This window comes from Bubalus bubalis, chromosome 4 (assembly GCF_019923935.1).
Source record: "Bubalus bubalis isolate 160015118507 breed Murrah chromosome 4, NDDB_SH_1, whole genome shotgun sequence".
Classification (NCBI taxonomy): Eukaryota; Metazoa; Chordata; class Mammalia; order Artiodactyla; family Bovidae; genus Bubalus; species Bubalus bubalis.
This window is the reverse complement of record NC_059160.1, coordinates 144705435-144728594: the sequence shown is the minus strand read 5'-3', so window position 1 is coordinate 144728594 and position 23160 is coordinate 144705435. Positions and strand designations below refer to the sequence as shown.

Below are 23160 nucleotides of genomic sequence, written 5' to 3'. Positions count from 1 at the left end.
AAAGCTATAACCAAAGATCTCTGCAATCTTGTGGTTGCTTCTATGTGCCAGATAGGCAGCCTCTGGAATTTTAATCAGGCAAAAGACACCTGAGGATTTTCATCTGTTGTATCATTCCATTTTTTAATCTAAGCACATTAGCATCTATTCATACCTTCCAGGTCTGAGTTGGATGACTAAATCAAGAAGCTTAATGACTATAAAGATCATATGTATTTGGAGTCATCTAGTTCAGCCCTCTCAACTTATAAAGACTGAATAATTAGATTGTTTTGCCATCCTTCATCTGATTATTTCAGTATAACCGTTGGAATTATTCACCCTTGTTAAAGCTCTGTGGGGGACTTCCCTGGCAGTCCAGTGGTTAAGACTCTACACTGCCACTGCTGAGAGCACAGGTTCAGTCCCTGGTCAGGGAATTAAGATCTTGCCACAGCAAAATTAAAAAAAAAAAAAGCTCCATGTAGCTATATGCAAGTCTTATAAGCACTTAGATTTTGCTTAAGAACACCATTTGAGGGTTGGCCAGCTAAGTGACAATTTTTTTTCTTTTTGTTCAGTCGCTAAGTCATGTTCAACTCTTTTACAACCCCATGGACTACCCTGCCAGGCTCCTCTGTCCATGGGATTTCCCAGGCAAGAACACTGGAGTGTGTTGCCATTTCCTTCTCCAGGGGATCTTCCTGACCCAGGTATCAAACCCACTGTTTCCTACATTGGCAGGTGGATTTTTCATGGCTGAGCCACCAGGGAAACTGAGTAACATTTTAGTGAAAATGTATTATCTGTCTGGCCCAAACCTTCCATGTAAGAAGGAACTTTGACATCTATACACACTTCTGTTTCCATAGAGCTGGCCCCTAGGGGAAGGCCTAAAGACAATATCTACTTTCCTTTAAGTACTGAGCATAACAGAAAGATAAGAAATCCAGAAGAATTTACCTATTATTTAGTAAACCCTTGTGTAATGTTTACTGGGTGTTTTACAATATTAATTCTCATAGCAACTATCATTCTCTTCTATTTTACAAATAAACAGGCACAGAGCCCGAGTGGTACATGGAATAGATACTTAAATGCAGGCAGCGTGGCTTCACCTTCATCAAGAGGCTTTTTAGTTCCTCTTCACTTTCTGCCATAAGGGTGGTGTCATCTGCATATCTGAGTTTATTGATATTTCTCCGGCAATCTTGATTCCAGCTTGTGCTTCTTCCAGCCCAGCATTTATCATGATGTACTCTGCATATAAGTTAAATAAGCAGGGTGACAATATACAGCCTTGACGTACTCCTTTTCCTATTTGGAACCAGTCTGTGAAGAAAGCTGAGCACCGAAGAATTGATGCTTTTGAACTGTGATGTTGGAGAAGACTCCTGAGAGTCCCTTGGACTGCAAGGAGATCCAAGCAGTCCATTCTGAAGGAGATCAGCCCCAGGGTTTCTTTGGAAGGAATGATGCTAAAGCTGAAACTCCAAACGCCACCTCATGCGAAGAGTTGACTCATTGGAAAAGACTCTGATGCTGGGAGGGATTGGGGGCAGGAGGAGAAGGGGATGACAGAGGATGAGATGGCTGGATGGCATCACTGACTCGATGGATGTGAGTCTGAGTGAACTCCGGGAGTTGGTGATGGACAGGGAGGCCTGGCGTGCTGCGATTCATGGGGTCGCGAAGAGTCGGACACAACTGAGCAACTGAACTGAACTGAACTGAGTGTGGCTTCAGGGTCCATGCTTATCCACTGTCCTCCACTGGCTCTTGCTAACCTGGAAGCAAAGCACAGGGGAAATACGGAACCCAAGCTAGGGAAACGGGCCCAGTGGAAAGTGCACAGGCCCTGGGTTCCCAGTTTGGCTCTGCCCTGTTTGAAGACAAAGAGTCCAAGTTTGAATGTGTAAAGTGTTCATAGTTCCCTCAGTGGTCATTTGGAAAATAAAATAAATGAAATCACATAGGAGAAGTCATGCATCCCACAGCGGACACGCTAAAAGCATCTCTTTAAGCCGTCACCTAGCTACATACCCCTTCTTAAAATTGCTGTTTCATCTCATCCCATTTAAGCCCTTAGGATAAGAAAATACATGCAGCCCTTTCAGTACATTCAGTAAAACAACTACAAACCATGATATTACTTATTTATGGAATCCAAAACATAAATTAGTGAATAAAACAAAAAGGAAACAGACTCACAGATATGGAAGATAAACTAGTGATTATCTGAGAAGAAAGAGAAGGGGAGAGAGAAGATAGGAGTAGGGGGAATAAGAAATACAAACTACCATGTATGACATAAATGCAAATTTTTAAAAAAGTCTAAGGTGAAAGTTCCAAGGCAGAGACTCCTAGAAAACAGTAAAGGATAATAAAGGTCTAGTGAAATCATTATAAAAAAAAGAGAGAAAGAAATGAGCTATGAGGATATATTGTATACCACAGGGAATGTAACTAATATTTTATAATAACTACAAGTGGAATGTAATCTTTTAAAAATTGTGACTTGCTAGTTGTATACCTGAAACTTGTATATAATATTGTGCATCAATGATACCTCAATAATAAATATTAATAAATAACTTGAATAAACCTAAAAAATATTCCATAACCAAAACCACTAAAAGTTACCAGTTTCACTTACTGGAATTATATAAACAATTAGTAATTTTATAATTATTTTATTCCTGTTACTAAAGAAAACAGGTCTTGAATTCTGTCCTTGATTTTTTTTTTTAACAATATGTACAAAGTTAAGATGTCCCTAATATAAGTCAGTCTGACGTGCTGGTATTCCACTTGCTGCCAAAGAATAAGAAAGAGAGTGTGTGAGAGAGCAAACTGCCATAAAAGAAAGTCAATGCAGAAACTTCCAAACTCTGCCAGCAGTTGCAGTTGCTATGGTGTTTCCATGGGAGCAACCACAAATGAAGCTGAAATGTTAACTTCAGCAAGTTTCAAAAAAATACTACCGATAGTTTATTTATTTATTTTTTTACAGGTTTATTCCTGACCCAAGAGCATCCAGGGAACACTCATGAAGAAATTAGCATGTATATTAACTATAGTTCTAAAAAAAATAATTAAATAATACAGCTCTATGTACAGTTGTGATAAAATAATGTACCATTGATTTCTTTCTTTTTTATTAATTTTAAAAATAGGTACATATTATATAGATAAATGAGACCTAAATTTGAGTAAAGAAAAAAAAGAAATCAACTGTACATTATTTTTTATTACAACTATACATTAAGAGCTGTGTTTGCAAAATACATAAGCATGGCATAAATCCACACAAACAAGAGAATGTAACTGATTTTGGAAGACAGAAAGCTGACAGAGAAGATTAGCAGGGGAAACACTGATACCTAAGTGCCTGCAGAGAGTGATTCCACCAAGAAATGAGTAATGACATCTGTAACTCTAGAACTGCTCAGAAACTGGAGGCTTTGATACTTCAGAAAAGCGAGAGGAGAGGAAAAGAGATTGGCTAAAACTGTATATAAAAAGGCAATTAGGTCCCAGGTATGCTCCTCTGCCTAGAGCAATGAGTGACCATCGCATCCCACCCCCTAGAGGAGAACAGGTGTTTATTCTTTGGAGAGATTGAATCCAACAACCTCTGGACCTGGGACCATTAGGCACCATGGGAAGTGGGAACGAGGTATGAGACAGAAAATATGGCCATCAAATTAAACCCTCAAGTCAACAGTGAGACCCTAAACCACTTATTTCCAATTTCCACCACCAAATATTTATCTGAATATATCCCTTTCTTCCCCCACTGGGAAGAGTTGGGGAATCCAGTTTTTCTTCTGGTAAAATTAAATGACCTCAGATATGGAAAAGGCAAAACAGTAGAGAGTAAACAGACCAGTGGCTGCAAGGGGCTGGAGAGAAGGACTGAGTAAGGGAAGCACTGAGAAGTTTTTAGGGCAGTGAAGCTATTCTGTGTGATCTGTAATGGTAAGTACATGACACAAGGGTGCTCGGGGCTGGTGCACCGGGATGACCCAGAGGGATGCGATGGGGAGGGAGCTGGAAGGGGGTTCAGGATGGGGAAAAATAAAAAAAATAAAATAAAACAAAAAAACAATACATTTGTCAAAATCCATACAACTTTATAGCATGAAGAGTGAATTTAATGTATGTGAATCTAAGAGAATACTTAGGAGATGATGGATGTAATGGGAATGACAAAATAACACTATTACAAATGTATAAATAGCCTCCCTGAAGGGGATGGGAAGAAAAGACACTGACCTGAGTAACTTTGGAAATTAGTGAGTCTTATGGTTGGTAAAGCTGCTTTCCCCAAGAGCATGACTTAATAATTCTGGAATCATACATGTACAGTCATCTATTAGTATCTGTGGGGGATTAGTTCCATGACTCCTCAAAAATACCCAGGAGACTTACCCAATACCATTCACAAAAATGAACTCAAAATCAATACCTGAAGCCATAAAACTCCCAGAAGAAAACATAGGGGAAAAGATCCTTGACATTGGTCCAGGCAGTGATTTCCTAGATTAGTCACTAAAACACAGGAAACAGAAACTAAAATAAACAAGTGTGACTACATTAAACTAAACAGCTTCTGAATAGCAAAGGAAACAATCAATAAATTGAAAAGACAACCTATAGAATGGGAGAAAATATTCATAAACTATGTATCTGACAAAGCACTAATAACCAAAATATATAAAGAACTCATGCAATTCAACAGCAAAAAAAAGAAAATAATCTAATAAAAAATGGGCAAAGGACCTGAATAGGCATTTTTCCAAAGGAGACATACAAATGTCCAACAGATTTATGAAAACATGGTCAATATCACTAATCATCAGGGATATGCAAACCAAAACCACAGTGAGATTTCATCTCACACCCGTCAGGATGGCTTTTTGAAAAAGACAAGAGATAACAACATTGGTGAGGATATGGAAAAAAGGAGAGCCTTGTGAATGGTTGGTGGGATTATAAATTGAGACAACCATTATAATGGAAAACAGTATGGCAGTTTCTCAAAAAACTAAAAACTGAACTACCATATGATCCAACAATCCCATTCCTGGGTATACATCCAAAGGGATTGAAATCAGTATCTCGAAAGCATATCTGCACACCCAGTTCATTGTATCTTTACTCACAGTAGCCAAGATATGAAAACAATCCAAGTGTCAGTCAGCAGTTGAATGTATAAAGAAGATGTGGTATATTTATACAACAGAATATTATATGGCCATGCTGCTGCTGCTGCTGCTAAGTCGCTTCATTCGTGTCCGACTCTGTGCGACCCCAGAGACGGAAGCCTACCAGGCTCCCCCGTCCCTGGGATTCTCCAGGCAAGAACACTGGAGTGGGTTGCCATTTCCTTCTCCAATGCATGAAAGTGAAAAGTGAAAGGGAAGTTGCTCAGTCGTGTCCGACTCTTAGCGACCCCATGGACTGCAGCCTACCAAGCTCCTCCATCCATGGGATTTTCCAGGCAAAGTACTGGAGTGGGGTGCCATTGCCTATTAGCATAATTTACTTTTAAATAGGAACATAGCCAAAGCCTACTAGACACTCAAGACAAGTTTCCAACAGCAAAGGCAGAAACCACACGAGAAAGAAAAAGGAAACAAGAAAATTTAAGACAAAAACTATAATATCATTAGGTAAATAAAGATATTGATTGCATTCATGAAACAAGAACAAGATGATAACGAAAAATAAGAGTGGGAGCAGGGAGTGGGAGAGGAATTATATGACACACACAAAAAAATTCTGTACTTTTTCCTTAGCAAGAATTTTAAGCTCAAAATGAGAAATTTAACTTTGAGCCATAACTGATAAAAAGTTTATATGAATTTTTAGAGAACATCCTAATAAAACTTCAGAGAATAAAGATACACTCTAACAAAATTTCCAATTATTTTTGATAGTATTAAACTTTCATATTCTCTGGTTACATTTTACAGCTTTTAATTAGCTTAGCACAGTTTAAATTCTGCTAGTAAGATAATGGCCTCTGAGAAATACTATACTGTATCAGGACTGTCTGCAAATGAAATAGGGATAAGACATGCACCCATACATTGTAAACTTTAACAATATAAGATATGATGTATTAAGTTGGTAAGGGAAGAAGAGCATTACCCTAGAAAATAAGCATGCTCAGCTGCTTCAGTTGTGTCCAACTCTTTGAGACACTATAGACTGTTCCTGCCAGGCTCCCCTCTCCATGGGATTCTCCAGGCAAGAACACTGGAGTGGGTTTCCATGTCCTCCTCCAGGGGATCTTCCTGATTCAGGGATCAAAGCTGGGTCTCCTGCATTGCAGGTGGATTCTTTACCACTGAGCCACCAGGGAAGCCCAGAAAATAAGCAAGAAAAGCTAAAATCTTTCAAGATCAGGGCAAGAATTATAGTTAAAAGAATATGTGAAAACACATGAGTTCTAATATTACTAAAAATTAAATAGAGGAGTCAGAATTGATAATTCAGCTGAAATAATTTATGTGAATTTATATATATCATTGGATTAAAAAGTCACAGTATATGGACCAGGCGGTGGTGAAATTAAATCATTGTGCAGAATTTAGGAGACTACATCATGGGAGGTTATTCTTCTATCACCACAAGACAGAGACTCTGCTCATGGCTGACAGCCACCAAGAAAAGGCCAGTGCTGAAAGCACCTCCTGGCTAAGAACTCGGGACTGTCAGAATGCCAGTATTCTCAAAGAAACCTTCCTACACTGTTGGTAAGAATTTAAATTGGTATAGTCACTATGGGGAACAGTTGGAGGTTCCTTAAAACACTAAAAAAAAAAAAAATTACCATAGGATTCAAGGATCCCACTCCCGGGCACATATCTGTAGAAAACCATAATTTGAAAAGATACCATGCACCCCAATGTTTACTGCAGCACTGTTTACAACAGGCAAGACTTGCCGCAACCTAAGTGTCCACTAACAAATGAATAGATTAAAGAGGATATGGTAAATATATGCAATAGGGTATTACTGAGCCATAAAAAAAGAATGAAATAATGCCATTGGAAGCAACATGATGGACCTAGAGATTATCATACTAAGTGAAGCCAGCCAAAATATCAAATATCATATGGTAATGCTTATATGTAGAATCTAAAAAAAAATGAAACAAATGCACTTATGTACAAAACAGAAATAGACTCACAGACATAGAAAACAAAACTTATGGTTACCAAAGGGGAAAGGAAGGGGGAAGAATAAATTAGGAATTTGGGATTAACACATTCACACTACTATATACAAAACAAATAACCAATGAGGACCTCCTATATAGCACAGGGAACTATACTCAATATTTTTTTTTTATTTTATTTTATTTTTAAACTTTACAATATTGTATTGGTTTTGCCAATATACTCAATATTTTGTTATAACCTATAAGAGAAAAGTATCTGGAAAAATATATGTGTATATATGTATATGTATGTGTGTGTATATATATATATATATATAAAACTGAATCACTTTGCTGTACACCTGAAACACAAAATTGTAAATCAACTATACTTCAATTTTTAAGAATGCCAACATTCTCATAACAAGCCACAAAAGTCTTACCTTTTTTCTCTCACATTGCCATACTCCCCTTTATTCTTCTGAATTGTGATTCTTAGCAAATGTGTATCTGAACCTCTTCTCAGATGCAGACATTACACTGTTTATTGTCACTCCTCTTATTTTCAAAATAAAAAGGAACTATCAAATAATAAGGATGTCTAAGAAATGAAAACTCTCACAGAAAAAAGTAAATCTTCAAGGGGTTAGAAGAAAAAAAAATTAAATCTTCAAGGGGTTAAAATTGGAGACATTGCCTAGAAAGTAGCCAAAAGGTCATGAACATAATTTTAAACACGGATTTAAAATTAATAACTAATTTATTTAACTTATTAATAACAAAACAAAAAGGAATAATAGCTATATCAAAAGAGAAATGGAGAAAAGGAGTGATTTAAGAAAGCTAAACCCTCACCTAATACAACAAGAAATCAGCAGCTAATGCTTTAAAATGATGACTCAAGAGTTAGCAGAGGATGTATATTATGCAGTCAATGAGGTAAATATGAGACGAAATAGATAATAGAGTTCAAAGTGATTGTGGTTTTTAAAGCTGTGTATGTATTCCTTTGACAAAAATTACTTTTTAAAAAGTGGCTTAAGCTTTCTTGGCTTATGTGTATAGCTAGAGGTAAGTTAATGTACACAAGTGTGACTTAGGGGAAAGTTCTTACTTTCAAGGGAGCTTTGTTTTGAATTTCTATTATACAGTACTTTTAAATACATGTGATCAACGTCTATTTATCAATTTTTCAAGAATAACAGTGAGTGATGAACATGTTAAGAAAATGAAAAGGTAGCTGTCAAGAGGAAAGAAAAAGGCAATTTGTGAACATTACAAATTACTTAAGGGACTTTAAAAAATATATATGATATCGACCGAATTACAAGCACTTGAGAAAAAAGCAATTTCCCAGCAGGAAATTATCAGTTTCGCTGCATTTTACAGGTGTGTCAAATAGCAGTTCAAAGTAGTCACCGGGTTACAAGCCTTTACCAAGCCTCTATAAGCACCAGAGGCTTTTCAAGGGCCTGGACTGCTTAGGGAGCACTTGATATTGAGACTCTGGGCGGATTCTAGGAGTGTAGCCTTAAAGGACTTCAAAATCACCTCTTCAACCCAAATTTGCCAGAAGTAACTTCTTAAATTCAGTCTTCAAAGCCTGATCCTATTTGCAAAGCTTTTTTTTTCCCCGTCTCTGGCATCTTTTTGTCCATAAAGACAACTGTCGCTTATCACCTCTATGTGGAAGTATCCTACTATGTTGAGTGACAGGCTTTTAGATAATAGTGCTAATTCAGAAGGATGTTTACAAATATTGCTATCTCTGTTCAAGTGTATGTATTTTATAACCTTTGAAATACAGAAAGGAAATAGCCTAATTCATTTATCCACTTTCTTCTCTTATTAAACCACAACTTTTCATTATATACTCATAGGTTTGTTTCGAATTGGACAAAGAATGACTACATCATTACAGATTCCCAATTTCGAGGTGTTAAGAATCGTTGGTGGTTCCTGATGATAGCTTTGTGATTCACAAGAAGTCATTTTTCGAAAGACTCAATTCCATTTTGTAGATTCACATTTGTCCCTAAACACAATGTACAATGCTTTACAAGTCGTTGGTTATTATTGTTAACCAGTAATGTATTAACCACATTTTACTAAGTTCAGTTCAGTTCAGTCGCTCAGTCATGTCCAACTCTTTGCGACCCCATGAATCGCAGCACGCCAGGCCTCCCTGTCCATCACCAACTCCCGGAGTTCGCTCAGACTCATGTCCATCGAGTCAGTGATGCCATCCAGCCATCTCATCCTCTGTCGTCCCCTTCTCCTCCTGCCCCCAATCCCTCCCAGCATCAGAGTCTTTTCCAATGAGTCAACTCTTTGCATGAGGTGGCCAAAGTACTGGAGTTTCAGCTTTAGCATCATTCCTTCCAAAGAAATCCCAGGGCTGATCTCCTTCAGAATGGACTGGTTGGATCTCCCTGCAGTCCAAGGGACTCTCAAGAGTCTTCTCCAGCACCACAGTTCAAAAGTATCAATTCTTTGATGCTCAGACTTCTTCAGTCCAACTCTCACATCCATATATGACCACAGGAAAAACCATAGCCTTGACTAGACGGACCTTTGTTGGCAAAGTAATGTCTCTGCTTTTACTAAGTTACCTAGATCTATACTGACAGAACTGAAGTCAGTATCTAAGTCTCAGTCCATATTCAGTGCTGACGTTGAGCTGAATCCACAATAGTTCAAGGAGGGTTTTCAGACAAGTGTTTCCAAACCTGTTAGAAAACTTCAAGAACAAAAAAAAGTTGTGTTTTGGAAAGACTGAAAACAGGACCAGCTTGCCCATAAGGCCACAAAGAAAGTGACATGTCCAACTTTTAGCAGAGAAGAAAGATTTGTTTTCACAGCAACAATTTTAAACATACTGCAGAGAATTAATTAGGACCACTCCAATTATATTTTTCATTTTTTGTTTCATCTGATTTCATCTTTCTTTAATCTTATTCTGCCTAACCACAGAGCTCTTTCTCTCCCACAGACAGGACAGGTGAAAACTATCACTAGTATTTATAAATACACTTTAGCTCAATGTTCAAGCAGCTTACAGCACCCCCTCTCCCCACCCCTTTTATCTGAGGCTTCACTAACATTTAAACTTGCCTGAGTTTGCAAGTGTCTTGCCTAAAGTGTCTTTTCTGACTTACCAATTCTGACTTCCAAACTGGAGAAAGTGGGAGAATTAATAACACGCTAAGTGACGTACGTGTGCATGCGTGTGCAGTCCTGTCTGACTCTTTGTGACCCCATGGACTGTAGCCCGCCAGGCTCCTCCGTCTATGGGATTCTCCAAGCAAGAATACTGCAGTGGGTTGCCATGACCTCCATAGGACCTTCCCGACCCAAGGATCGAACCCATGTCTCTTATGTCTCCTGCATTGGCAGGCAGGTTCTCTACCACTAGTAACACCTGGGAAGCCCAAGTGATGTATATCCTCACTTAAATATGAAACCAAATCCATTATCCAATTCAGTTCACAGGTATCTTTTGACACCACTTAGGCAAGAAAGGGCTATGTCTGCTATGATGTAAGTCACAGTGGAAAAGAAAGCAAGTTCCATAAGTTAAAGTTGCTCAAACACAAAATATTAAAAGAAACATGCCCTTCCAGGCATTTCACTACTGATTATACACAAGTAGGGGAGAAAGATAGTCAGTGCCACCTGTTCAGCTTTTATTTCTATGAAGGCAAAGGTTAGAAGAATAAAGATTGCTATCTCAATTAAATACCATCTGAACTCTGAACTATTGAAGAAAAAGTCAGAGAGAGATGACTAACTGCAAACTTGGCTATTCCTTGACCCAAATGGAACCAAATCACTTTAATCCCCAGGCTGTAATCAGCCTCAACTTAGCAGTTGCTCAAGAAATAAGTTCTTCAATGACCTAAGAGCTCAATTCACAGCCCAGAATGAACTCAAACCTTCAGGTTCCTTTATAAAACACTCCCTATATACCAGGACTTTAATGTCATGAGATGCCATTTAACCTCCCAAACAACTCTAAGTAGGCATTACTAGCCATCTTTTAAATGTAAGGACCAAGCCATAGAGAGGGCAAGGTCACCGAGCTGGTAGTGATGACAGAAGCTAAACCACGGTCTGTCCAACCCCAAAGCCTGTGTCCTTAAGCTCCTATTAGCTGTGTCTCCAACCAAAGCTTAAAACACTACTGGACAAGTGAAGGCCGCTATGCATCAGACTGGCCTTTGGACATGAGAAGACCCCTCATTCCACGTGATATAGCCCACCAACTACTCCCATTCGCTTTCCTTATTCTATTACTTTCTAGCATTTCTCTCTGAAATCACATCTATTAATTTCACATTCATTTGTGCTTCTACTCTATTCTAGGCACCATACATATAGCTGTGAACTATACAGACAACAAAATTTGCCCTCATAGAGCTGACATTGTTTATTTGTTAACTTATTCTTATCTGTCACCATACCAAATATAATCTCCATGAGGGCATGGATATAATGTTTCATTTATTACGTATTTCCGGCACAGAGAAGAGCCTCTGGTATGTGGGTACAACAGACAGCAATGTTTGCCAAAGAATTCCACCTGTGGCATCCTCGCAAAGGTGTAGGGAAACTGCTCAAAACAATTCACCATGCTGATTTTATCCCCATGCAGAGTTCCTCAGAATGCATTGTCTTAGTGCTGTACTACAAATGCCCATTAAATAAAGCTTTGAATAAACCTCTAAGACATGAAACAAACAGTTTAGTTATCTTTAAGAGTTCATTTTTCTTAGCCAAAAAACGCAGTAAAAGATAGCCACAATACCACAGCAGGCAGTAAAATGCATGTAAAGATAAAAGGAGCTTAAAATATTTTTATTTGTAAAAATAGAAATAAAACTAATCTGAATCAGGTTCTTTCTTCTTTCTTCTTGTCCCTTTTAAGGAAGTCCCCGTTTCTAGTCTTCCTTTGCCCTGCTCGGTTTGTTGTGTCATCCACTCTCTTTCCAGCTGTTTCAGCATGTCTGCAGTGAGGAGTCCTTGCTGCACCAACCTGGAAGCAAGGGATTTCTCTTCTGCATCAGGGCCGAGGGGCTCAGCCGCTTTACTCCCCAAAGCTTTGGTGCCCCGATTCCTTCTGCTTTGGCTCTTCGCTGCAACTGACAGACGGGACTGGCTCTCTGCTGACAAGGTCTGCAAATTCAGCAGTTTATGTGTCTCTGAAATTTTAATCAGTTTGGTGATGTTGTGTACACCATCTTGGATAATGCCATCTAGTTCTTTCTGGAGATCTCGAACCAGGCTGGCATCTGGAAACATATCTAAAAACCGGTAGCTGGAAAGAAAAAAAACACATTACATGATAGGAAGAGTTCTTAGGGCAGTTGCTGGACTACTGTCAATGAAGTGACTAAATCTTGACACTGATTAATTCCAAATATTCTGTTCTTGCACACTGTGTCCAGTGCCTTTGCTCAACCTTTCTGCCCCCAGCTCATCTAAGGAATATGTTGTTATGAGAGTTGCTCACCACTCCTATCTTAAGTGATTCTGATCTGCTTCCCTAGTGGGACATGCCCCTCCTTTGGGAATCACTGATCTACAGCAGTCCCTCTTAAATCAGGATACAGACATGAATCACCTTGAAATTTTATTAAAATGTAGAATTTTATTAAAGCCGGAGTAGGCCCAATATTCTCTATTTTTAACAAGTTCCCAATCAATACCAATGCTTTTGGTCCAGGGACTACTATTTGCATAGGATTTAGTAGAGTTTCTCACCTACTTAACTAGAATCATAAGAACTCTTAAGTCATTTTTGGAATGGGTATAAACCAGGCTCAGCTGCCTAAATGGACAATAAAACACCTTGCAAGTATGTGCCTAATTTGAAAGTGTAAAAGACCATCAGAAAAACTTTTGATTTGTCCTATTACTTGGAAAAATGAGGCGCATAATGGAAAAATTTGGTACCTTAGCCACAGGTAAAGATCCAAGACATCGTGGACAGCTTCAAGATCCATGAGGTCTTTAATATTCTTAGGTGGAAGTAATGGCCATTTAATATATCGGCGTAACCATGAGAAGGTTAGGGGCTCATTCCTACTATACTGTCTGGCAAACTGAGACAGAAGAAAGGAATTTGGCAAAAGAATCAGAATTCACTTTAGTCTGTGACCGCCCCCCCAAAAAAAGACAGCATAATAAAATGTTAACTGTGGCTGTTATCTCAATAGGCAGGCTGGTTTCTCTCCTTCTTTACACTTTTCTATATTTTAAAGAACATTTCATGCTCTTTAAAGTTTGGGTTTTGTTTTTGTCATTGAAAGGAATGATTTCCTTCTTTTTCCAAAACCAGGGCAATAAAACGCCTACGAACTAACTTTCCAGGGACTGCCTGTTAACATTTATGAACATTTTATGTTCTAAGTTCCAAGTTACAGGCAGACAGTACCCAGAGACTTCTGTCCCTTCATGTAATAGTCCTATAGCCTTAAATAGGAGCTTGTATTTTGTCAATATCATCCCTTATTATATTAAAAAGTCTTTGAGGGATTTCCCTGGCAGTCCAGAGGTTCAGACTCCATGGTTCCACTCCAAGGGTGTTGGGTTCGATCCCTGGTTGGGGAACTAAGTTCCCCTATGCCACATGGCATGGCCAAAAAAAGAAAAAGAAACTCTTTAAGGTGACTTGATACAAGGTTGGCAGTGAGTCAATCAAACTAGTAAAGAGACTCTGCCTCTTCACTAGCTGTACAGTTATAGAGTTCTGGCCAAGTCACCACTGTGATTCAACTTCTTCAATACCATATCACCACACCTTCTTGAACCCCAAGACATTCAAATCATGCTGCCTCCCAAACAACGCTAGATGCTATTATGCATCACAATATCTACAGGAGATAATAAAACCATGCAAAAACTAGCAAGCATAAGTTTACAATCTTTAGCTTCAAGGATAAGGTGATTTTTGAAAGGTTCATTTCTTAATTAGGGAAAATTATCTCTAAATATTTAACCTAAGCAAGGTCAAAACTTTAGAAATGCAGGGTAGTTTTTGAATAACTGTGGTTAAATGTTACAATTTTATTAGTTTCAGTCTGGTTCATTCTGCTGTTTAATACATGCCAGGTAAGATGGCCATGAAGAATGGAAACGTGACCATGTTAATCTGCTAATAAGCTGCTGCTGCTGCTGCTAAGTCACTTCAGTCATGTCCGACTCTGTGCGACCCCATAGACAGCAGCCCACTAGGCTCCTCTGTCCCTGGGATTCTCCAGGCAAGAATACTGGAGTGGGTTGCCATTTCCTTCTCCAATGCATGAAAGTGAAAAGTGAAAATGAAGTCGCTCAGTCGTGCCCAACTCTTAGCGACCCCATGGACTAGAGCCTACGAGGCTGCTCCGTCCACAGGATTTTCCAGGCAAGAGTACTGGAGTGGGGTGCCAACATGCCAAAACACAGCTCTCTTACAAAAGCAGGGGTTTAACATTTTAGGCCACAAACAACTAGCGGAAGCCCAGTATGTGAGTATGGAGCTGCTCAGAGACAGAGAGGGAGAGAGACCCATCCAAGAGCCAGCCCTAAAGGAGCTCCAGGGAACAGTTCCTAAACTACTTCCTAAGGGGCATCAGAGACCATTAGCGGAATTGAGCTCTTTTATTCAGTAATAATGGAGATAAGGAAAATCTCCAGATTTCACATTTTAATCTGTAAACACAACACATAAGCAACTATTGGCTTCTAGACTCCTTACTCCTTAGTAACATGCTGCTATTTTATTAGAGAGCAGTTTGAAGGATGGTTTAAATGGGGTCAGGCCCATGGGCTCCAGTTCCATCCAGGTCAGTTCTTTGTTATGTTTTTAGTATTTGGCAGCACTGCACAGCATGTGAGATCAGTTCCCCAACCAGGGATCAAAGCCACACCCCCTGTACGGGCAGCACAGAGTCTTAACCACCGGACCACCAAGGAAGTCCTCGGGTCTTTTAAGTTTAAGCCTTTGTTCCATAAACTTCAATCTTATGCTAGTTAGCTCTCTCACAAACACCAGCTCTAAGAAACATATTTCTTAGGTAAATACCTGGACATGGAACACCTCTAAGACATATTCAAGGAAAAAGACAAGCTGCAGACTAGTTCATTATGGCATTTATGGGAGAACACACCCACCCAACAAAAACTAGAATTTCTACTCCTATGGGTATGTAGGCAAATGTAACAGAAAAGGTCTGCAAGAATAGCTGATATCAGCTATTACAGCAAAGCTGATAACAGTACTTATGTCAGGGTGGCAGCCCAATTTTACCTTCTCTAATGTTTTAATTTTGTGCAAAAAAGTACTTGTGTATTATTTATAAAATTTTAAAATAATTTAAAACATAAACTTAGATTTGATCCAAACAAAGCTAATATGCAGAATGTTAACAGCTATAAAAAAAGATGGCAGTGAAGTGACAACAATGAATCAGGAAAAGATCTAGAGAGACGACCTCTGGGCGTAGTGGGGCAGGGAGAGGGTGCAGAGCCAACAGGGGGAGCAACGGCCCAGGGACAGCAGAGGACACGGCGAGAGATGAAGTTTAGCTTCTGCTGCCTTTGCCCACCCCTCGTTTGGGTGACTCTTGGGATCAGAAGCCAGAGATTTGTCTCTCTACCCAAATGAGTTAAAAGAAAAGGGGCTGGAACCTTGGCACCAAATTCACACAAACAGCCATCCCTGACGTTTAAGAGAACTGAATACTACTACCACTACTGACTCCTAAGCCCCTTCCCTTCCAGAATACTTTCCCCAACACCAACAAGGAAAAAGTGTATCTACCATCAGGCAGACTCCTTTCTCTCAAAATATTATGTTTAATTATTTTTATTTTAGCTTCTGCAAAAAGGCTACCACATAAAACCAAATACAAAGCAAGAATTCTCTTCCCCCCCCAAAACTATCTGAAAGAACAAAAGAGTCATGTTTTATTTAAGTTCTTACACAGTGTTTCATATTAAAGGGTACACTCTCTTATTTCTTTATTCTGATTAACAAAATATTGTTTGGGGAAAATGCATCAACCCGAAACAACTCAAAATATCAAAAAGACAAAGGCTTACCTGCAACAATGAAGAACAGACGAAAGGCTGCTTCTTGTTGATAGGGGCTGTGCAGAAAACATACCTCACTCGGAGACTCAACGGGATATGCTGGATCAACTCTGCAGAAAATTTAAAATCATCCATATTGCAGACAAAATACTGCCCATCCACTTGTGAAAAGTCTACAAAAATATCCTGGGAGGGAAAAATACATTAATTACTGGACTACCTAGCTGGGCATGAATAAAGTACTCAAGTCTATAAGAGACAATCACTTTAATACGTTAACAGACGTCTAGAAAGGCTTGCTTAATTCACTGCCTCCTCAAGCTAGCAGACATCCTTACCAGCCTTCTCAACCTGAAATACTCAGAAAATTCCTCAGGATAAAAGCCCTAAAACTTCTGAGAGAAAGTTTCCACTTTTAAGATAAACTTCATGAATAGCAACTTCACAAAAACAGACTATCCATTCATGTGCACAAGGTTAACCAGTAATTGTCTGACATACCACCTTTTAAATGTTTTTATTTTTCCCAACAAAGGACTGAACTCATAGCCCCTGCATTGGGAGCACAGAGTCTTAACCACCAGGGAAATCACATCCTGACTTTTTTAGAAAAGAGGTTTAGGAGTTTCTACTTACAATGAGATTAGAAAGCGTTGTGTCAGGGAGATGGTAGGCAAACATTTCAATCTGTTCAGCAGTTGGATGAAGACCAGCTGCCTTGAGTAAAAGAAAAAACAACCATAAGCTTATTTTTTTAAGCGTAAGTTTTCTTCAGTTATTTCAAGATAAAGTCCTATATTTGGGATAGGCCCTTGCCAAATGAGTTAAGGGACAAGAATTTGAGTAAAACAGAGACAAGCATCATATTTTGCCATTTATTACCAACTACCAAGTACATCCACTAAGGAATTAATTTTTTGCTTATATTTTACTTATATTCCTAAACTCTATGGTGGTCTGATAGCATATACAAGTGCACATAGTACTTTCCAGGGTCTCAGTTCTCTCCACTGAACAAAACAAAAAAGGAAAACCCCATCACTTTAACCAGGGCAAAAAAACTGACATACATATACAGAAGAGAAAATGTCTAAACTGGAGGCTAGTTATCTCTTTACCTGAATATTTATAATGTCAAGAATTGCCCACAGTTAGAGCCAGACATCCTGGAATGTGAAGTCAGGTAGGCCTTAGAAAGCATCACTACAAACAAAGCTAGTGGAGGTGATGGAATTCCAGTCGAGCTATTTCAAATCCTGAAGGACGATGCTGTGAAAATGCTGCACTCAATATGCCAGCAAAGTTGGAAAACTCAGCAGTGGCCATAGGACTGGAAAAGGTCAGTTTTCATTCCAATCCCAAAGAAAGGCAATGCCAAATAATTCACAAACTACTGCACAATTGCACTCATCTCACTCTCTAGCAAAGTAATGCTCAAAATTCTCCAAGCCAGGCTTCAGCAATACGTGAACTGTGAACTTCCAGATGTTCAAGCTGGTTTTAGAAAAGGCAGAGGAACCAGAGATCAAATTGCCAACATCTGCTGGATCATCGAAAAAGCAAGAGAGTTCCAGAAAGACATCTATTTCTGCTTTATTGACTATGCCAAGCCTTTGACTGTGTGGATCACAACAAACTGTGGAAAATTCTGAAAGAGATGGGAATACCAGACCACCTGACCTGCCTCTTGAGAAATCTGTGTGCAGGTCAGGAAGCAACAGTTAGAACTGGACATGGAACAACAGACTGGTTCCAAACAGGAAAAGGAGTATGTCAAGGTTGTATATTGTCACCCTGCTTATTTAACTTATATGCAGAGTACATCATGAGAAATGCTGGGTTGGAGGAAGCACAAGCTGGAATCAAGATTGCTGGGAGAAATATCAATAACCTCAGATATGCAGATGACACTACCCTTATGGCAGAAAGTGAAGAGGAACTCAAAAGCCTCTTGATGAAAGTGAAAGAGGAGAGTGAAAAAGTTGGCTTAAAGCTCAACATGCAGAAAATGAAGATCATGTCATCTGGTCCCATCACTTCATGGGAAATAGATGGGGAAACAGTGGAAACAGTGTCAGACTTTGTTTTTTTGGGCTCCAAAATCACTGCAAATGGTGATTGCAGTCATGAAATTAAAAGACGCTTACTCCTTGGAAGGAAAGTTATGACCAACCTAGATAGCATATTCAAAAGCAGAGACATTACTTTGCCAACAAATGTCCCTCTAGTCAAGGCTATGGTTTTTCCAGTAGTCATGTATGGATGTGAGAGTTGGACTATAAAGAAAGCTGAGTGCCAAACAATTGGTGCTTTTGAACTGTGGTGTTGGAGAAGACTCTTGAGAGTCCCTTGGACTGCAAGGAGATCCAACCAGTCCATCCTAAAGGAGATCAGTCCTGAATATTCATTGGAAGGAATGATGCTGAAGCTGAAACTCCAATACTTTGGCCACCTCATGCGAAGAGCTGACTCATTGGAAAAGACTCTGATGCTGGGAGGGATTGGGGGCAGGAGGAGAAGGGGATAACAGAGGATGAGATGGCTGGATGGCATCACTGACTCGATGGACGTGAGTCTGGGTGAACTCCGGGAGTTGGTGATAGACAGGGAGGCCTGGCGTGCTGCAATTCATGGGGTCGCAAAGAGTCGGACATGACTGAGTGACTGAACTGAACTGAACTGAAGCATTAGAAAGAAAAAGAAAGAGAATGGGAAAAACAAAGAGGAAAAGAAGAGAGAGATGAATCATGGGAGGGAGGAAGAGAATAAACACAAGAAAGGAGGTACCCAGGAGGGAGACAGGGAGGTCCATTATCAGCTGCACTCTTTTTTTTTAAACATTAAAAAAAATATATTTATTTGGCCACATCAGGTCTTAATGGTAGCACATGGGATGTAGTTCCCTGACCTGGGATAGAATCTGGGCCCACTGCATTGAGTCTTAGCCATCAAACCACCAGGGAAGTCCCACAGTTACACTCTTAACAAAAGCTACAGAAATGATTCCAGCCACAGCTTTCCTCCAGGAACTTTCCCTTATGTTATCTCATTTATATATCCTTTTACCTGAGATCCCTAAAAGTAAGATAAGCCTTATTAAGTGAATTTTCCAGGCAAACTTTAAATTGTAATAGTTTGTTTAAAATACATACACGTCTGCCTCATTAACTGCACTAACCAAAATTTAACCTTGTCCTTAATGGTTCAAAGCTGTATAGCTTAATGCTGTTTTTACCCAACATGCAAAGGTTTCTTCTACTGTCAAGTTTCTGGCAATTTTCAGTCTGCTGACAAAGCTATGTGCCCACCTAAAGCAACCAGGCCCCAATCCCCACCTGTTAAATTACAGGAAGAATTAAAGTAAAATCAGGTTTACTAAACTTGTTACTTTATTGCTACGTTTATAAAATCTGGATCTTTCACTTGCATACCATTCTCTAACCAGGGGCTCTCTATTAGGCCTCTCAAAAGCAATAAAGCAGGGTTTTGTTTCATTTTAAATATTTTTGTTTATTTCGTTGCACTGGGTCTTAGTTAGCACATGTGGGATCTTAGTTGTGGCATGTGGGATCTAGTTCCCTGACCGGGGATTGAACCCAGGTCCCCTGCACCGGGAGCGTGGAGTCTCAGCCACTGGACCATCAGGGAGGTTCTGAAGCAGGGCTTTCTTGACATGATTTTCATGGCACAAAATTTTCTTTGGCTTATTTGTTTTCAGGTATCTGAGGTGAAAGTCTGGAAAGGGAGTGAAGGAAGGAAGGACTGTCCTTCACAGAGAAGAGGTAATTAATTACTATGTTAATTAAACCTTACCTTTATAGGATCCACAGGCCTATTCAAAATTTCCTTTAATAAACTGAGGTCTTCTCGATTCATTGTTGTAACTTCTCCTTCTTTAAATTTTGAACTGAACCTACCAGCTCTGCCAGCAATCTGCAAGGCTTGAGAGGTGGTGATTGGTTCTATTTCTTTCTCTCCCTTTTCATTGATACTTGGCTTCATAAGGGAGTAAAAAATAATTCTTCTTATGCTCCTGAAATAGAAATAAAGATGATCTCATGAGCTGCTGTCTGAAAAGTCGTCCATCATTTGGTTCATTGTACAAAGGCTCACTCTAATTCTAGTTAGGCCTACTTGCAATATTGCCCACTGTTTACAAAGTAAGGTAAAGGGGTTTGTCAGTAATTATTTTTCTTCCCTTTAAATAGCATTTTTTACTAAAAATCATCAAATTATTCATTTAAGCGGGTGAAAAGTATAATATATAAATTATGCTTCAGTAAGGGTCTAGAAAATAACTCTTTTTACAAATAAACCATACAAGGTCTTCTTAGGCTACTTTTAAATGCTGCTGCTGCTGCTAAGTCGCTTCAGTCATGTCCGACTCTGTGCGACCCCATAGACGGCAGCCCACCAGGCTCCACTGTCCCTGGGATTCTCCAGGCAAGAACACTGGAGTGGGTTGCCATTTCCTTCTCCAATGCATGAAAATGAAAAGTGAAAGTGAAGTCGCTCAGTTGTGTCCAACTCTTAGCGACCCCATGGACTGTAGCCCACCAGGCTCCTCCATCCATGGGATTTTCCAGGCAAAAGTACTGGAGTGGGGTGCCATTGCCTTCTCCGACTTTTAAATGCTAGCTTCTATTAATGGCTTTGAATAGCTCATCCATATAGGTATAGCTGCTTTCATTTCCCACAGAGGAATATTTATGTCTAATATTGTTAACCCCTAAAGATAATGGCTGGCCCCACATGCCTAACAGGCATACACACTTGCCGACTGAGACACTGAAAATAAAGTGAGGTAACATAATAGGTATTAAGATATTAAGAAGAGGTGGCAAGACTACACAGAAGAACTGTACAAAAAAGATCTTCACAACCCAGATAATCATGATGGTGTGATCATCAACACCTAGAGCCAGACATCCTGGAATACGAAGTCAAGTGGGCCTTAGAAAGCATGACTATGAACAAAACTAGTGGAGGTGACAGAATTCCAGCTGAGCTATTTCAAATCCTAAAAGATGATGCTGTTAAAGTGCTGCACTCAATATGCCAGCAAATTTGGAAAACTCAGCAGTGGCCACAGGACTGGAAAAGGTCAGTTTTCATTCCAATCCCCAAAAAAGGCACAGCCAAAGAATGCTCAAACTACCACACAATTGCACTCATCTCACACGCTAGTATAGTAATGCTCAAAATTCTCCAAGCCAGCCTTCAACAGTACATGAACTGTGAACTTCAAGATGTTCAAGCTGGATTTAGAAAAGGCAGAGGAACCAGAGATCAAATTGCCGACATCCACTGGATCATTGAAAAAGCAAGAGAGTTCCAAAAACACATCTACTTCTGCTTTATTGACTATGCCAAAGCCTTTGACTGTGTGGATCACAACAAACTGTGGAAAATTCTGAAAGAGATGGGAATACCAGACCACCTGACCTGCCTCTTGAGAAATCTGTATGCAGGTCAAGAAGTTAGAACTGCAGTTAGAACTGGACATGGAACAACAGACTGGATCCAAATTGAGAAAGGAGTATGTCAAGGCTATATATTGTCACCCTGCTTATTTAACTTATATGCAGAGTACACCATGAGAAATGCCGGGCTGGAGGAAGTACAAGCTGGAATCAAGACTGCTGGGAGAAACATCAATAACCTCAGATATGTAGATGACACCACACTTATGGCAGAAAGTGAAGAAGAACTAAAGAGCCTCTTGATGAAAGTGAAAGAGGAGAGTGAAAAAGTTGGCTTAAAACTGAACATTCAGAAAACTAAGATCATGGCATCTGGTCCCATCACTTCATGGCAAATAGATGGGGAAACAGTGGAAACAGTGACAGACTTTATTTTGGGGGGCTCTGAAATCACTGCAGATGGTGACTGCAGCCATGAAATTAAAAGACGCTTTACTCCTTGGAAGAAAAGTTATGACCAAACTAGACAGCATATTAAGAGCAGAGACATTACTTTGCCAATAAAGGTCCATCTAGTCAAAGCAATGGATTTTCTAGTAGTCATGTATGGATGTGAGAGTTGGACTATTAGGAAAGCTGAGCACCAAAGAATTGGTGCTTTTGAACTGTGGTGTTGGAGAAGACTCTTGGGAGTCCCTTGGACTGCAAGGAGATCTAACCAGTCCATCCTAAAGGAAATCAGTCCTGAATATTTATTGGAAGGACTGATGCTGAAGCTGCAACTTCAATACTTTGGCCACCTGATGCCAAGAACTGACTCACTGGAAAAGACCCTGATGTTTCGAAAGATTGAGGGCAGGAGGAGAAGGGGACGACAGAGGATGAGATGGTTGGATGGCATCACCGACTCAATGGACATGAGTTTGAGTAAACTCCAGGAGTTGGTGATGGGTAGGGAGGCCTAGTGTACTGTAGTCCATGGGGTCACAGAGTTGGACACGACTGAGCGACTGAACTGAATTGAACTGAACATAATAGGTTAGCAGTGGTAGGGAGCAGCACTTAAAAGTCCAAGTGTTATGTGATATTTTAATTTTATTCCTTCAGGTGTGAGCAAGATAAATCTAGGATCTATACTACAATACCCATTCACCTAAGCCAAAGAGTTTGGTCATTCTGATGCCATTGAGAAGTGTTTAAATTGCTATCTAACCCACTGAATATCCATGACTATTAAAAACAAATTACTTACAAATTAAGTCCCATGCCAATTGCATCTGTAGCAACCAGGATTTTGCATGGATCATCAGGATCATTAAACTTTTTTGCTTGAGCAAGTTTGGTCCCTAAAATAAGAACAGTTTATGTTAAATTAATGTTCTTTGTCTTTTACTACATCACACTAAGTAGTATCTGGTAGTGTCTTAGAAACACTCACCTCTTACTGTCTGTTTTATGGATAAAACTCTCACTGTTTCAAACTTATTTCTTTTTATTCTCAAATAGTCG

At 39.4% G+C, this 23160-nt stretch overlaps 1 protein-coding gene across 4 annotated transcripts in view; it reads right to left on the bottom strand.

The window, feature by feature from the left end:
- Window positions 1-11994: 11994 nt before the first annotated feature.
- SUPV3L1 (Suv3 like RNA helicase) overlaps window positions 11995-23160 on the bottom strand; it is a 25136-nt gene continuing 13970 nt past the window's right edge. For all 4 annotated transcript variants that reach the window (XM_044942197.2, XM_044942199.2, XM_044942198.2 and 1 more), the window contains 6 exons: window positions 22904-22997; window positions 20042-20261; window positions 16865-16945; window positions 16238-16414; window positions 13109-13257; window positions 11995-12470 (listed from right to left, as the gene is read on the bottom strand). In XM_044942197.2, the coding sequence (XP_044798132.2) occupies window positions 12035-12470; window positions 13109-13257; window positions 16238-16414; window positions 16865-16945; window positions 20042-20261; window positions 22904-22997 (1157 nt within the window). In that variant the 3' untranslated portion in view covers window positions 11995-12034. The remainder of the gene's footprint in view (window positions 12471-13108; window positions 13258-16237; window positions 16415-16864; window positions 16946-20041; window positions 20262-22903; window positions 22998-23160) is intronic.